The sequence below is a fragment of the Sarcophilus harrisii genome, chromosome X (genome assembly GCF_902635505.1).
Source record: "Sarcophilus harrisii chromosome X, mSarHar1.11, whole genome shotgun sequence".
Classification (NCBI taxonomy): domain Eukaryota; kingdom Metazoa; phylum Chordata; class Mammalia; order Dasyuromorphia; family Dasyuridae; genus Sarcophilus; species Sarcophilus harrisii.
In genome coordinates, this window is record NC_045432.1 from 82,609,164 (window position 1) to 82,623,410 (window position 14,247).

Here is a 14,247-nt window from a genome sequence, read left to right on the forward strand (position 1 = left end):
TGATCATTTACCTGGCGTGTTTCTCTGTGCTCTCAGCCATTGCCAATGCTCGGCTAAGGGCGGCCTTGACTTCATTCACCAGAGCCACCTGGGCATCTGTGCCACTACCCGCTGCAGCCAGACTGGCAAGAAAGAGGCGGGCTAGTGCTGGAGTATCTTTGTCCTCGGCATTCTGGGTATGTGGGAGAAGGTGGTCCAGGACGAATGCCAGCACGCTGCAGTCCTAAAAATATAAGCCACAAACTGATCACAAGGCCTTCTGGTAACGGCTCCCTTGACCTCATCGTCAATGAAGAAAACATCCAATACCAGTACCCCCCAAAGCTTCTACAAAGTTGGCATCCACTGCTGGACAGGGGACTTCCTGAGAGCTTGCCAGACTCCCTCACATGTGAGGGAATCACATCAATTCTAGGGAAAGAAAGCGTCACAGCCAAGATGAAACAGAAAGTGCATGGGAGAGTTGAGAATGGAGGTCAGGCCAGTTCTGATGGATCAGGCCATCCTCAGCAACAAGATCAACCAAATCATTTCTAATGGAGCAGTAATGAACTGAACTAGCTATACCCAGAAAAAAGAACTCTGGGAGATGACTAAAAACCATTACATTGAATTCCCAATCCCTATATTTATGCACACCTGCATTTTTGATTTCCTTCACAAGCTAATTGTACAATAATTCAGTCTGATTCTTTTGTACAGCAAAATAATGTTTTAGTCATGTATACTTATTGTGTATCTAAGTTATATTTTAATATATTTAACATCTACTGGTCATCCTGCCATTTAGGGGAGGGGGTGGGGGGGTTAAGAGGTGAAAAATTGGAACAAGAGGTTTGGCAATTGTTAATGCTGTAAAGTTACCCATGTATATATCCTGTAAATAAAAGGCTAATAAATAAATAATAATAATTTAAAAAAAAAAAAAAAAAAGTCCTTCACAAGCTGGACCAAAAAAAAAAAAAAAAAAAAATAAAGTCCTTCACAAGCTGGACCCAAAAAAAAAAAAAAGAGAATGGAGGTCAGGGCAAGCACTTGGCTAACCAGCCTAGAGAATTTCCTGCTACAATATCCTTCCATAACCCACAAAACAAAAGGTGGGGCTCAAAGCAGGATCACACTCTCTCTACAGGAGGTATTTAACATGATCCACCTAAAGACTTCCTTGCTCCTGAACTTTTCCGATCAACCGGGCTCAGTCCTCAGTCCCTGACCTGGACTAGCTACCAGGGGAGGTTTGACAAAGGCCAAGCTATTACTGGGCCGGGAATACCTTGGCCTTATACTTGTGGCTTTCGTTTTCAGAATAATACCAGAAAAGAAGTGACAAAGAGGCCTGCTGGGCCATCTCCTGATTGCTAAGATGGAGAAACAGACCCAGATTCATGGACCAAGTACCACAAGAGCCTTGGCCTCCAATCTCCTAGCACAGAGACATGTCTCCTTTCCTGTGCTCTGATTTTTGAGGCAAGCCTTCAAAGAAAAAAAACACTGAGAACTCAGTATTAGGGTTTTCAAGAGTGGGGACTGGCACCACAAACTGAGAGACCGAGTCCTCAAGTGGCATGAAATCCCTAGTTCAATCTTCCCATCTCAATGCGCCCCCAGCCCCCATAGACAATTGATGACATTGAAACAGGAAATACCTCTTTGATAAGCTCTGATTGGCCCACAGCATAGTTGTAGTTGGCAATCAGAGTGGCGATACCAACATAGGACCTCACCAACTCAGCCAGCAGCCTAAGGATGGTGGAGGTTGGCATTAAAGGCTTGCTGCCTTTGGCTTTCTGTTTGCTTTCTTCAGAGACTTTTTCCCCTTCCTTGTCTTTCTTCCCTTCCCGAGATTCCTCTGGAGTAGAAGCTGCTAAGACAGAGAGAGGGGGCCAAATCACCATTTCAGCCTTGCCTCTGTACGCCCAATGCCAACAGGGATTGTAGATATACACAATGCAAAGCTCAAGGCCTTGGCAGTTATTGGAACAATGACAGACCCGTTAAGTGTTACTGACCCTGACTCCAGATTGGGTCTCTGGTCCTACAGTGAGCCCCCATGATGTCTAGCTTCCCAGGGGGCCATGTGGATGCTGCTCTCAAAACCCTGAGTTTGGACTAGGTAGGTCAATTATTGAGGAGCTTCAGAGAGTCAATTTTATTCTAGAAAAGAGTAACAGGAGCCCTGCCTAGAAGCAAGCTTAACTGAGGAGCTCTGGCCCAGAAGGCCCACTATATACACGCTTCCACAAACACCACCAGGCTAGGGCACTGGGGCAGGATGGCCAAAGTTTCTTGAAAGCCAATTATTTCAAAACAGCTGGGTTGTTACCTCCTCCTTGTGGGGTTCCCGACTGAGGTGTCTCAGTGGAAGAACTGTCAGTAGCAAAGACTTGCGCCTGTGGGCGGAGGAAAAAGGAAGAATGTACGGTTGTGATTCTGATATTGCATCTCCAGGGAGCCAGCGACCAAGCTCTTCTAGAAAGGGGAAGTGAACTCGTGTTTCTCCCATGAATGCCAGGACAAGCTGGTTGTTCCAGCCATCACACCTTCACACTCAGCACCTGTCCTGTCCCGTTCCCCCCCCCCCAACTTGTGGAGAGGACACAGGGCTTGGGCTTGAGAGACTTGGGTTTGAATTACAACTCAGAGGAGTGGCATCCTGTAGTCATGCACTTTATATCAGGTGCCTCAGTGCCCCGATCTGCCCAATACAGGCCAATATACAAGCACAGATAGTATTATTTAAATACTAGATCTTGGTGGAGAAAGTACCAGGAAATGGCTTTTTATATTTCCAGGGGCCAAATGACAACAAAGGTCAGAGAGGTGAGCTCCAATTTGGCTTCCTCCCTATTCCCGACTTCCAGCATACAGGGCCCTCCAGGATTTCAGAAGCTGAACAACAAGGAAATCCTTTTGCAGCTGAAGACAGCCGTTCCAACAGGGAACAAGCAACGCCAAGAAAAGAAGTTGCTCGCTTCAATCATCCAACATGCCCCAGTGACACCTGGGGGTATGACTCTCACCCTCAGGGAAGAAGGCCCATTTAGGCACCTGGAATCAGCTGACTTACATTAATGGCGAAGCCGGCCTGAGCATCAAAGTCACTGCCCTGGCGTGTCAGCGTTCGATACTGCTGGTATACTTCGTCGCCCATGTCTTGCAAGATCTGGCTAACCTCCTGAGTTGTCACCCCAGGTTTGGGGTCCAATTTCTCTGCTAAAAAACAAATAAACGTACAACTTTATATCGGGATGCTTTTGGGGCCAGCAGAAAATGTACTTTGGTCCAGTCAGGTGCTCCTTTGGGACAAAGGATACAGGGCGATGGCATGATCACGCCACTCCAATGATGAGGAGCAGAGAATAGATTGAGTACAAAACTAATCAAACACACCAAATTATTTGACTTTAGGGTCTCCTTGATCACGGCTCTTACTTAACGTGTTACGCCTGGAAGTTAACTCCACAGGCCAGAAATTGAGCATGGCAGCCTAACTGGGGGCTAGATATTTAAGATGCTGCAGAAAGTCTATGTCTGAGACGACCTGATACATATCCTTCTAGTGTCCCAAGATCCCCAAATCAGAAGCCCTGTATGCAGAGGGCCTTTCTCGGTCACATGCAATCCACTCCACGGTTTGCCGAGCCACATACCTTCCTCTGGAGCATGGTAGGCCGCCAGGGCGTTAAGCATGTCATAAATCACCTCCTTGATGGTATCCGGAATGAGAGGCAGAGGAGAGGGTTTGACTGGGGTCGTCTTAACCAACTGTACAGCATTAGGACCTTTGACTCTCAAATTTTCAAATTCATCATCTGATGCTAGGCCAAAGGGGGAGACACAAAAGTGAAGATTTCCTGGTCAGCAATGGTGATAATCCTCTGCCCCAAAGAAATGGGCAAGAGCCGGAGCCTCACTATGAATCCAAATACTTGGCCTCTTCTGAGTCTGATAGGACTCGACAGCATTTAAGAAACATATGAAACGAGAATGAGCTCAACTTAAGAATTCCTTAAAGCAATCCCCATAGGGTCGCGACACTCACCGGTTCCTGAGCCTCGAGGGGCGGGAAGAGCAATCCGGATACAGCCATTTGTCACCTCAGTAAAGATGTTTGGATTACGGCACGCAGCTGGCCCAAGGACACGGAGGATGTAGTTGATCTCCCGAGAGCCCAGGCTGCCGGAGACCACCCCAGATGTGGTGCTTCCTGCTCCACTTGTGGCCGCAGATCGCACAACCTGCAGGATGATGCACTGTGTCAAAAGGAGCTCTAGAAAACGAGATATATGCCTACTCCAAGGGCCTCTGGACCATCTTAGGGACAGTCTATAGGAAGGGCTCAAAAAATATTCACGTGCCCAACTGAGACAAAGCCCAATGTGACCTCGAGAGGGCTCCTGCACTGCTCAGAATTAAGTAAGTTAGCCTTTGCCTTATGGGCTTAAACTTAGCTACCATGCAATTCTTTCCCTTTCAGATAAGGTGGGGGAGGGAGTGAACATCTTCCTAATGGGCTGGGCAAGGAGTCCCTGGAAGAGCTGAGCCTTGAGCCCAGGCATGAGATTGTCATTTGAGTGCTCACACTCTTAACAGGGGTCTAGAAACATCAAGTGGCACTGGCCGGGAAAAGCAGCAAATGGGATGCTCGCCAATTCACGCACAACAGACCAAGGGTGGAAGAGAGAACACTGGCCACGCACCTTTTCCATGGTGTGCTGCAGGGTACACGGATCCTCAATGATGTGCCTCAAGAGCAGGGTAACCAGGGGGGTAAATCCATTGAAGCCCGAGCTCTGAGTCAAGTTAAGGATCATGCGGGTGCTTTTCAGTTCAGCAAACATCAGGGCATACTTATGGTCCCGGGTGAGTCGGAGACAGAGGCGCAAGGTGGCATGCAGCGTGTCTGGGTCCACAGGGACACCCAACATGCTCACACAGGCCCTGATCAGGACTGTCACCATCTCCCCCGTGAGACCCTGGATCAGGATGTCCCCGAGCTGGACCTCCTTCTGAACAACAACCTCCTTCTGAACAACAACCTCCTTCTCCAGTGCAGGACTCTCAGGAGCCAAGGGGCATTCTATGAAAGACAGGAGAATAGTAAAGATTCTTGAGATGGCTCCAACTCCATGGGACAAAGGCCTAAGCTTTCACCAGGTGGGAAAAATAAAGAGCCAGTTAACAAAATGAACTCAGCCAAACTGGGAGCTCCAACTTCCCAAACATGGGGAGGATGCCAAAGGCTCATACCACTGGAGGTCTTCTCCTCCTCTGCAGGCTTGGACTCAGCTTCTTTGGTTTCATCTAGGGTCTTGTCCAGCTCCGGCTCATGGCTCTCTTTGGGGATTTTATTAACCCGTGGTGCTCGCAGGAGGCTCAGCATCACAGGGCGCCGGTTCCCAGTTTCCTCATTGACCTGGACATTTAAGGAGGAAGGTACACAGAGTATGAACCCCACCTCATTTCAGGAATTGAACAAACATACCCAAATTTTGGTGATCCTGTGTGAATCCAGCTGCAAATCAAGAGCTGGACAGACTGAGTATTAATTCTGCCGTACTTGGGCCAGGCCTTACTTCTCTGGTCTCAGGCTGAGCCCAAGTCCTCCCTCAGGTTTGCTGGCGGCATTCAATGCCAAGACAGAGTTCTCACCATTAACATGGATACATACTCAGGATACTGGCAGCGCCTCAATGAGGCAAATATAAGAACAACAAAGACCACTATTGGGTCAAATCAGAATGTGCCTCTGGTGTTTAGAAAGGACCAGCCTATCTTTGGATGACTGCAATTCTGCTCTGACCTGGGCTTGTTGACTCACATATCGCCCTATGTGACTTACTTTCGGTCATCATTTGGGATAAATCCAGTCCAAGCCCATCCCCACTGCCACCACCAACCCCAACTGTATGTCTAACAATGGGTATGTCCGATTTCTGCAGGGCCATGGTGGGATGGGAGGCTGGGTAAGAGAAAAAGTATCCATGCGCACCTGCACCATTGTGGTGAACTGCACCGTATACCGCCGCCTCCCTGCTGTGAAGCGGACACTCGTCTCGCCAGATCTCCAAGCAGAATCGATGGTGCTGTTGTTGCTCGCACTGTAGCTGCACCAGCGTCCGGACCGGTCATCAAACCAGCGCCAATTGTTATTGCTAAGGTGGAGGTACTAGTGTGGAAAAGAGCATGTAGTTTACCATCTGATGAAAGCAGGTCTTCCCAAGTCAAATGTGGAGAAAGGTTTCCTCAGGAAGACCAGTCCCTTCTAATAACGGAGAAGCGACAGCCACAACCAACCAGTATTTCTGTTCAAAAGGACTATTATTTGGGAGGAACTCGGTTAATGGCAACATCTACTTCAGAAAATGCCAGTGGAACCTTGGGAAGAAGCCACCCAACTTGCCCCTTAGGTTCTCTCTGGGCCGAGAAGAAATGTGACCAAGGTCAGCAAACAATGACTTTGCCCGAGCGCCTCCACACTATCAATGACCAATACTCCCAAACACCCACACTGGCCTCTGTCCAGGACCGCTACCTTGTTCATCTGCGCTCTTCTCTTGGAGGAGATGGATGTCTTCTCATAGAAGTCAATCAGAAGCAGCACTGGGGTGATCCATCTGCAAGGAGAGGCAGCAAAGGACCTAAAGAAATCTGGAAGGCCACCATCCTCGGGAGACCTCTCATCCCCAACTGAATGATTGCCGAAAACTCAGCTCTTCACATGGTACAGGGCCAAGAGCCTGTGGGGGACCCAAGAAAGTGCTCCCTTCCTGACAAAGGAGGTCATGATCAGTGGACCCAGGACTTACTTTGGGGTGTGGATCTCCTTCTGCTCCTTGGCAGCCAGAAGGCATGGTTGGACCACTTCCAGAAGCTTGATGAGTACATTGAGGATGCCACTGGTTTCAACCACCCGAGCACATGGGAGTTTCAATTCCTGAGGTAGCAAAAGAAAGAATGATCTGATACCTTGTGACACCGGAGGCAGAAAGAAGAAAATATGACGCACTGTAGATAGCTCGATGCCCAAGGTCTTGAGATATCCCTTAATTTAGTGACCCTCAGGTCTCACATGCAGCACAGCAACTTACCTCAAATAGCAACGTCAACAACAAAATCCTAGTGGCTAAGTTTGAGGCCTGAGGAAGGGTGATCATCTGATTGATCCATTCAGTAACTGTTTTTGTATCACTGGTTGTCAGGGGGAGAGCTGCTTTAATCAAAACATCAGCAGCTTCCCAGACCTAAAAGGGACAAAAACATCAGACAGATGAGTTCCATATACATGGCTTCTCTACGAAAAGGTCAAAGGAGGAGACAGTTGGGTAGTGGCAGCTTAAGGTGGGTGGGCTCCAGGCATGCAAATTCCATTCCTTTCTATCATGTGGCCCAGATTAGTCACCAGCACTTGAAGGCACCCCTCCCCCCAATATTTTCTGAGTAATTCCAAGGAGCAAAATGAAGACTAAAGGGAGCCCATTAGAAGGAGGGCATTGTACTAACTACCGAAATCAGCCCGTTCCACACATGGAATGGGGTATCATGGTTAGAAGCACGTGCCCTCTAAATGGAGGTATGTATCTATATATGAAGGTAGGTGTCTACAGAGTGACCAGGATGCTCAGGTTCACAATGAGCTGATGATGGCCCAGGGAAGCCAAGGTCAACAAAAAGGTGAGGGTTTCTGGCTGATATCTCGAGGGAAAGGCAAGAATGGAAGAAGAGATGCAACTGCTGTTTGGATGGATGTGACCATGATTCCCAGGCACCAGAGACAGGGAGGGGCGGCTAGAGCTGCCTCTGGCTTCCATCAAGGACGATGACCGACCTTTGGGATGGACAAGCCTCAAGAGAAACGCGGCTCAGATGCTGGGGAAGAAGGGAGGGGCCCAGGTTACCCCAAGTGAATTCAGGTCACCCGGTCCAAAAGAGGTGGAGAGCCTCCCGTCTCCCTTGGAGCTTGAGAGAACCGGCAGGTGGGGCTGCAGAGTACCGTGGAGGACCATAGGAAAGATCATGGAAAATGGGAGCATGCCCACGAGACTGGTGAATGGTAGAATGCCACTTTTCAAGAGGGATGAGAGTGCTGGCAAATGGGCTAGGAAGTCTGATTTTGTATTCATGGGCATTCCCAAGAGGAGACAGTCGAGAAAGGGCTTGTCCACGTAGCATGGGAGACAGGGCGCCACTGAATGTTTCTGTGTATCTATGACTTCTGGAAAGGCCTGCCTGGGATCTGTCTCTCAGATTTTCAGGTGATAAGAAGCGGGGAGAAATAATGAAGATGGTAGATGACAGAGTTGGGGGTCTAAAAGGACCTCAACGGTCTAGAGCATTGGGCTGAAATTCATTACACATAGAATGTCTTTCATTTGAGTAAAACAATAAAACAAAATCAGAGAAGAGGAGAGAGGGAGGGAATGAGGCGATCTGGAAAAGAGGCATTTAAGTTCTTCAAATGATGAACTCAACAATAGTAATTTTCCCCAAGGCAAATGGAGGTCTTCAAGCACATGAGGAGAGATGAGCCAAGAGTTTCCTTTCTGGTAAGTGCATTAATTGTGCATGATTAATTATAAAGAAGCTTTAGAGCTGAGGAATGCTCACCTGATTGACCACCTGCTTCAGAATCATGTCCCGATAATCGGCCCCATTGCGCTTAATGGCGGTCATGATCAAGTCGCACACACGATACACAGTGTCTGGCAGCTCATCCAGGAGATGAAAGCATCCTGGTAACATGGTGTCTGTAAAACCGTGAAGTTCCTCCTGCTCCAGGGGCTCAGCATCCTGGAACTTCTCCAGGCACTTAGCCTCTTCCTCTTCTTGCTTTTCCCGTGCTTTCCGCTCTTCTTCCTCCTTCCTGCAAGCAGCTTCCTGAGAGGTGGGAAAAGTGCGGACATGTTAGGGGATTAGAGAGCAAAGGGCTCACGAGTGTGTGGCTTTTCTCGGTGTCCAATTCTGATGGTGGTTTCTCAGGGAGGTTCTGGAAGAGCAGGCCTAGGGGCAACCCAGAGCTCAAAAACCGGAGTGGGCAGCACTCCTATCTCCCAGCTGGGCTTCCCAAAGGCACATGACTTGTTACCTCTGGGGACTCTGCTCTCTGATCCATTGGGATGTCCTGTCCCAAAGACATGGCAATGGCTCTCATCATCTGATCCTCTTCTGACATGCTGAGATCCTAAAGCAGTGGGAGACAAACATGGTAAGCCGTGTGACCTCTGATGCCAAGCTAGGAGGCCAGGAGACCAAGAGACACCAGGATCCTTCCATCAGTAGAAAGAAGCACTCACTACACAAAACCCTGTCAAAGTGGACAATGCAAATGTGCAAAGAACTAGCCTAGCTCCCTGGAGACATGCAAAGACCCCCCTACTGAGGCAGCTGAATGAGCTGCCCTGATATAGGAGATGTTCGTGGCCCGACTCCCTGTTGAGGTAGCAAGGGACTCCCTCCTCACCTAGCACATAAAAAGCAGATTTTCACACTCTTCCAACATATTACTTTTATCAATTTACTCTCAACTTTTTTTTTTTTTTTTTTTTTAAATTGCATTTGTTAGTTGGGATGGTTCCCTGAGAGAGGATATATTGGGGAGAAAACAATGGGATATATGTTTGGGTGATAAGATTGACAGCTTGAGGAAGGAACAGGGCCACCCCCCCCACCCCGACTGTATTAAGTGGACCTTTTAGAAAAATCTGTTATCTCTAAGTGCTAGTAGAGAGCCGGGTTAGCTTCTAGAAAGCAAGTGTGGGGACTATAGTGGCAAAGAAGAATGAAAGGCAGCGAGGGGTTTGATGGGAATGTTTCAATTGCCATGGCAGTAAGCTAGGATTGAATTCTTGTAGACCCAAGGATCAAGGGCCCACTGTGCGTCCCTGACAAAATGTCCCGTGGCAGGAAATCCAGGAAACGTCCAGCCTGCTAGCCTTACAATGCTCCAAAAAAAATGAGCCCTGGGCCCTCAGAGCACAGAGCACATGGAATTAGGGCTCCTCCTTGTGATGATCTAGGAAATGTGAGAAACTTCCAAATGGAAGACTAGTGGAAGAGAAGGTCAACTGGGAAAAAGCAGGTTGAGAAAGTTCCAAGCCTCAAGGAGGCCAGCTGCCACTTACCCGGACGACTCCACCCATGAGAGGAGGAGGGTGGGTCAAGAGATACTCGGTAGCTTGTTCCATGGTGCTAGTGTTCAACAAGGCCTCCATGGCATGCTCTCTTGTGAAGCCCATGTCCATTAGCTAGAAGGAGAAAGTCTCTTCAAGCCTCATGGAGCAGACAATGGCTCACCCCGGAACCACAAAGGCCCAAGGTGCCACTGCTGCTCAGGACACTTGCTCCCAACATTCTCATTCTCAGGGAAGGAAGCCCAGCTCTTTGAAGGTAAATCTCAACAGCTTTAGCTAGCTAAATGTGAGGGATTTATCAGACCTTTGTGCTTGAGCCTTGGAACTACTCTGGCAAGTGAATCTGATGTGACCGCAGGGGGGGAGGTATACCGAAGTTTTATGCCGTTGCTAGAAGACCCACACCTGTCAGCTACCAAAAAACCCAGCAAGGAGCATAGGGGGATTCCCAAGCTTTTAAGGAAATCACGATATTCTCTCATTCCTTTTGAGGAGTAGGGGATGGCAGCAACAAATCTGAAGGGCAGTCTTTATTTAAATGAACTTATTGCTCCTGGCCAGCCTAGGGTTAAACTTTAGGCCTCATTTTGTTGCCCAAGGCTGTGACCCTGCCAGTTTCCACTCCATTTGACCAATATGTCTCTTTCCCAAGGATATACGCCAAGCTTGGGCCACTCTGAAGAAAAGAAATACAGAAAAGGTGTCCTAAGTCTCAATGGTCTTAAAGTGTTAACTGGCATGAAGCCCAAGAACACCCTGCAGTGTGATTATGAAGCAAAAGCTATCACTGAAATGTACTTGTTGGCTTAAAACAGTCTATGGTCTCAAGGGAAGTCTATCACCAGATGGGTTCCCTGCCACCAACGCCAAAAGGAATCCAGGCTACCTGTTGGAGCTGCTGCTGGTTGACCTGTGGGTCTCGGCGGGAACCACTCTCCTCTTGTCCCGATTCTTCTTCTCCTCGAGTTCCCTCCTTGTCCTTGCTCAGTCGCTCGCGGATGACAGGTTCGCCACGTAGAATGTGGCACAGAATGGCCAACATTGATTCGGCCATACGCCCACCGTACACTTTCAGGGGTTTCCGATTCCATAGGTTTTTGATGCAGGTGAAGGCGGCCTACCAGGGGCAGGAGAAGATCAAGTCAGGATGGCTCAACACCATACTCAACGTATCCAGGCACCTCTGGGGCAAAAGTGCTTGGAGACAACTATCTAAGGGGAGCTCTTATAATTGTTTAATTATATTCAGTCCCCCAAGCCAAATTAATCCAATGGAACTAAGTAGAGTCCCTCAAAACACTGAGACAAAGTAGCCAAGTTTGTGCTAGTGGAAAGGCAGCAATGATTCAAGCCAATCTGGGTTCAGAATGACATACAAATCAAGGTAGGTGCCAAGTCCAAATGACAAGTCTACCATTTGATGCCCAAGTAGAGAGAGTAGACCTGGTCGTGCAAAACACCTGGAGCAAGTCACTCACCTTCTGAGTCACAACAAGAAATCGTAGGGCACTGAACTGGGGGTGAGTCTGGCCCCCTGGAAGCTTGGCCGGCAGAGAGTGGGGGGACTCCAGGACAGTGGTTGGGTTCACCATCTTCTCCACCAACATCAGCCAGGCATCTAGGAATTCGCCTGTGCCGTCTGGCAGGTCAGGGTGTTCAAGGCCCTCAGAAACTGGAACCTTGCCTCCCATGGAGAGAGCCCAGTTGAAAGTTCTAGGTGGGAAAAAGGGGAGGCAAGGAAAGAACATGTTGAAACACCAGTGGGAGAGAGGGGAACAATTCAGCATCCACTATTCATTCAGGGGTACTAGTTTCTTAAGATTACGGTCTTGGCAAGTCTAAATTTGGAGCCCAGATACACACCACAGGGAACATCCCCTCAAGTCCAGGAGGAACCAGTAATTTCAAAAGCCCTCTTCAGCTTTCTCTATAAGCCTAAGTATTGTACTTTATGCACTCAAAATCTTTCTTCGGAGATCTATAAGCTTCTATACTGGAGAGTATACTTCTATACTCTGGGGAAGAGGTGTCTTTGGAAAATTAATCCAGGCCTAGTAAAAGGTCACTATTTAAGAGGGAAATATGACAGCCCTCCCCTTAGAGAGTCACTATCTACTTTCATCAGGAAGGAGAACAATACAAACCACATGGTGATATTGAAAAGGATGTTGATTGGTTTGGGGGTTTTTTGTTTGTTTTGGTGCTTACACCCTCGCCCTGTGGTAGTTAACTTCCTCAGGAGATCACTGGGCCTGAATCACCTTGCCCAAAGGCCAAAGGGCCTGATTCTTAGTGTATACAGGGTTGTCCTTACTCAAAAAGAGCATTGTGACCTCCAGAGCAGAGAAATTTTTGCAGCATGAGGTGGTATGGGTACTTCCTTTCATCAAACAGCATAGGGGATGTGAAGCCGACTGAACAGATGAAGAAAGTGAGTCTGTATGGAGAAAAATGGTCCTAAATGAGATACATATCCACCTGGCCCAACAACCAGCACAACAGTGCTCTTTCTTTGATAAGAGAGCACATATACAGGACACTGAGTGAAATTGTGCCATAAAGACACAAATTGTAATTACTTCATTTCAGGGTAGGGAGAAAAAGTGAAAGAAAGAACAGCTCCAGCTTAAGGTCCATTGTTTTAGACCACAGAATGCATGTCCTTTAGGCCAAAGGCAAGGGCTGCTAAGTACCTTCCGCATTGTTTGTGGCAGTTGGGACCACATTTGAAGCTTAACAGAAACCAACAAGATTCTTGCTACCGGAAGCCCTCCTAAAATTTCATTCCCACTTCTGCAGAAGGTAAGGACAATAGTAATATTCAATGTTAAGGGAGTGGTGCTGCCTGGGGGATGATGGCTGACCTGAATCTGGGCGTAGGTGTGTATGGTGGGGGCTGCCAGGACAAGCCCTTGGTGAGGAGCTTGGTCAGAGCAGAAGCTGTTGAGCGGGCTGCAGGTGTTGGAGCTGTTGTGGTACTGGTTGCATGGTGACTCCTGCGCTGGCGAACAGGGGATCCCACACAGAGTTTAACAAGAAGCCCAAAAAGCTCAGCAAGAGCTCGGCCTAACCTTGATGAGGCTGAAACACAAGAAATCCCCCAAGTCAATTCTGAAATGCAAAAAAGACAGCAGGTACCATTCAAGGGCCCAAAGAAATAGAGGCAAAAGGGAAACGGGCCTCCCTTCGTCCTCCTGGGGAATACTGCAGGTACACAGATGGAACTGAAAGAAGGCATCAAAGGAAACAAGAGCTTTTGTGGACCAGAGCCGGCTGTTCATTCATGCACTAGCACAGTGGTCATGCTGTACCAGTGGAAGAGAAAAACTAACGGGAAGGGTGACCAAATCACATGACATTCAAGAAATACCCTACAGAGCGTCCAAACAATCTATTCAAATCAGCTCATTATTTCCCTTGCACTATTTCAGGGCATTGCCAGAGTCCCAGTTACCCAGGTTGTCAAGCAACTTCGATTCCTCACTCACACTCATTCCACATAGCTAGTCTTCAGTTCTTAATGCATCTCTTCCTACAAAACATTTCTTGAATATGTCTTCTTAGTTCTAGGTTTCATCTTTGCCGCATCCTTAAATATAACCCTTCTTCTACTTCCACAATGCAACCTCTTATTTCTCGCTTGGACCATTGTCACATCCTGCTGATGGCCTCAAGCCCCTCTCTCATCTACTCCATCCTCTACTCAACCACAAAGGCAATTCTTCAAATCTAAAAAGCTCCCCTCTCACTGTTCCAGTCTCCCTACACCTAATTCCCTGACATGTATTTTTACATCAGAGACACTGGCCTCCTGGCTGTTCTACAAGCAAGAATGGTCCATCTCTCAGCTGTGGGGATTTTGTCTGGCTTGAAACGATCTCCATTCCTGTCTCTGCCTTCTGGCCTGTGCTAAAGTTTCAACTTCTACAGGAGACTGCCAGATCCCATTTTGTCCCTTCTTCCATGCTGCTAAAGCCCTTCGTCAAGGCTTTACCCTATTACTTTCTACGTGCAGAGATGCTTGCATATGTGCTTCTCCAGGCCAGAGCCCAAGCCTTGCCATTCTTTGCATCAACAGTACTTAGCACGGTGCCACATATGTACTTAAGTGTTCAAG

The 14,247-nt window shown here is 48.1% G+C and overlaps 1 protein-coding gene across 1 annotated transcript in view; it reads right to left on the bottom strand.

The window, feature by feature from the left end:
* The window catches only part of HUWE1 (HECT, UBA and WWE domain containing E3 ubiquitin protein ligase 1), a 98,078-nt gene that overhangs the window by 26,136 nt on the left and 57,695 nt on the right, over positions 1–14,247 (bottom strand). The window contains 19 exon segments of the mRNA XM_031945106.1: positions 12–223; positions 1,647–1,861; positions 2,324–2,390; positions 3,068–3,213; positions 3,651–3,818; positions 4,043–4,238; positions 4,701–5,080; positions 5,251–5,416; positions 5,993–6,169; positions 6,536–6,617; positions 6,810–6,937; positions 7,092–7,244; positions 8,608–8,877; positions 9,086–9,181; positions 10,122–10,244; positions 11,017–11,247; positions 11,609–11,843; positions 12,445–12,567; positions 12,995–13,211. Coding sequence (XP_031800966.1) covers positions 12–223; positions 1,647–1,861; positions 2,324–2,390; positions 3,068–3,213; positions 3,651–3,818; positions 4,043–4,238; positions 4,701–5,080; positions 5,251–5,416; positions 5,993–6,169; positions 6,536–6,617; positions 6,810–6,937; positions 7,092–7,244; positions 8,608–8,877; positions 9,086–9,181; positions 10,122–10,244; positions 11,017–11,247; positions 11,609–11,843; positions 12,445–12,567; positions 12,995–13,211 — 3,385 coding nt within the window.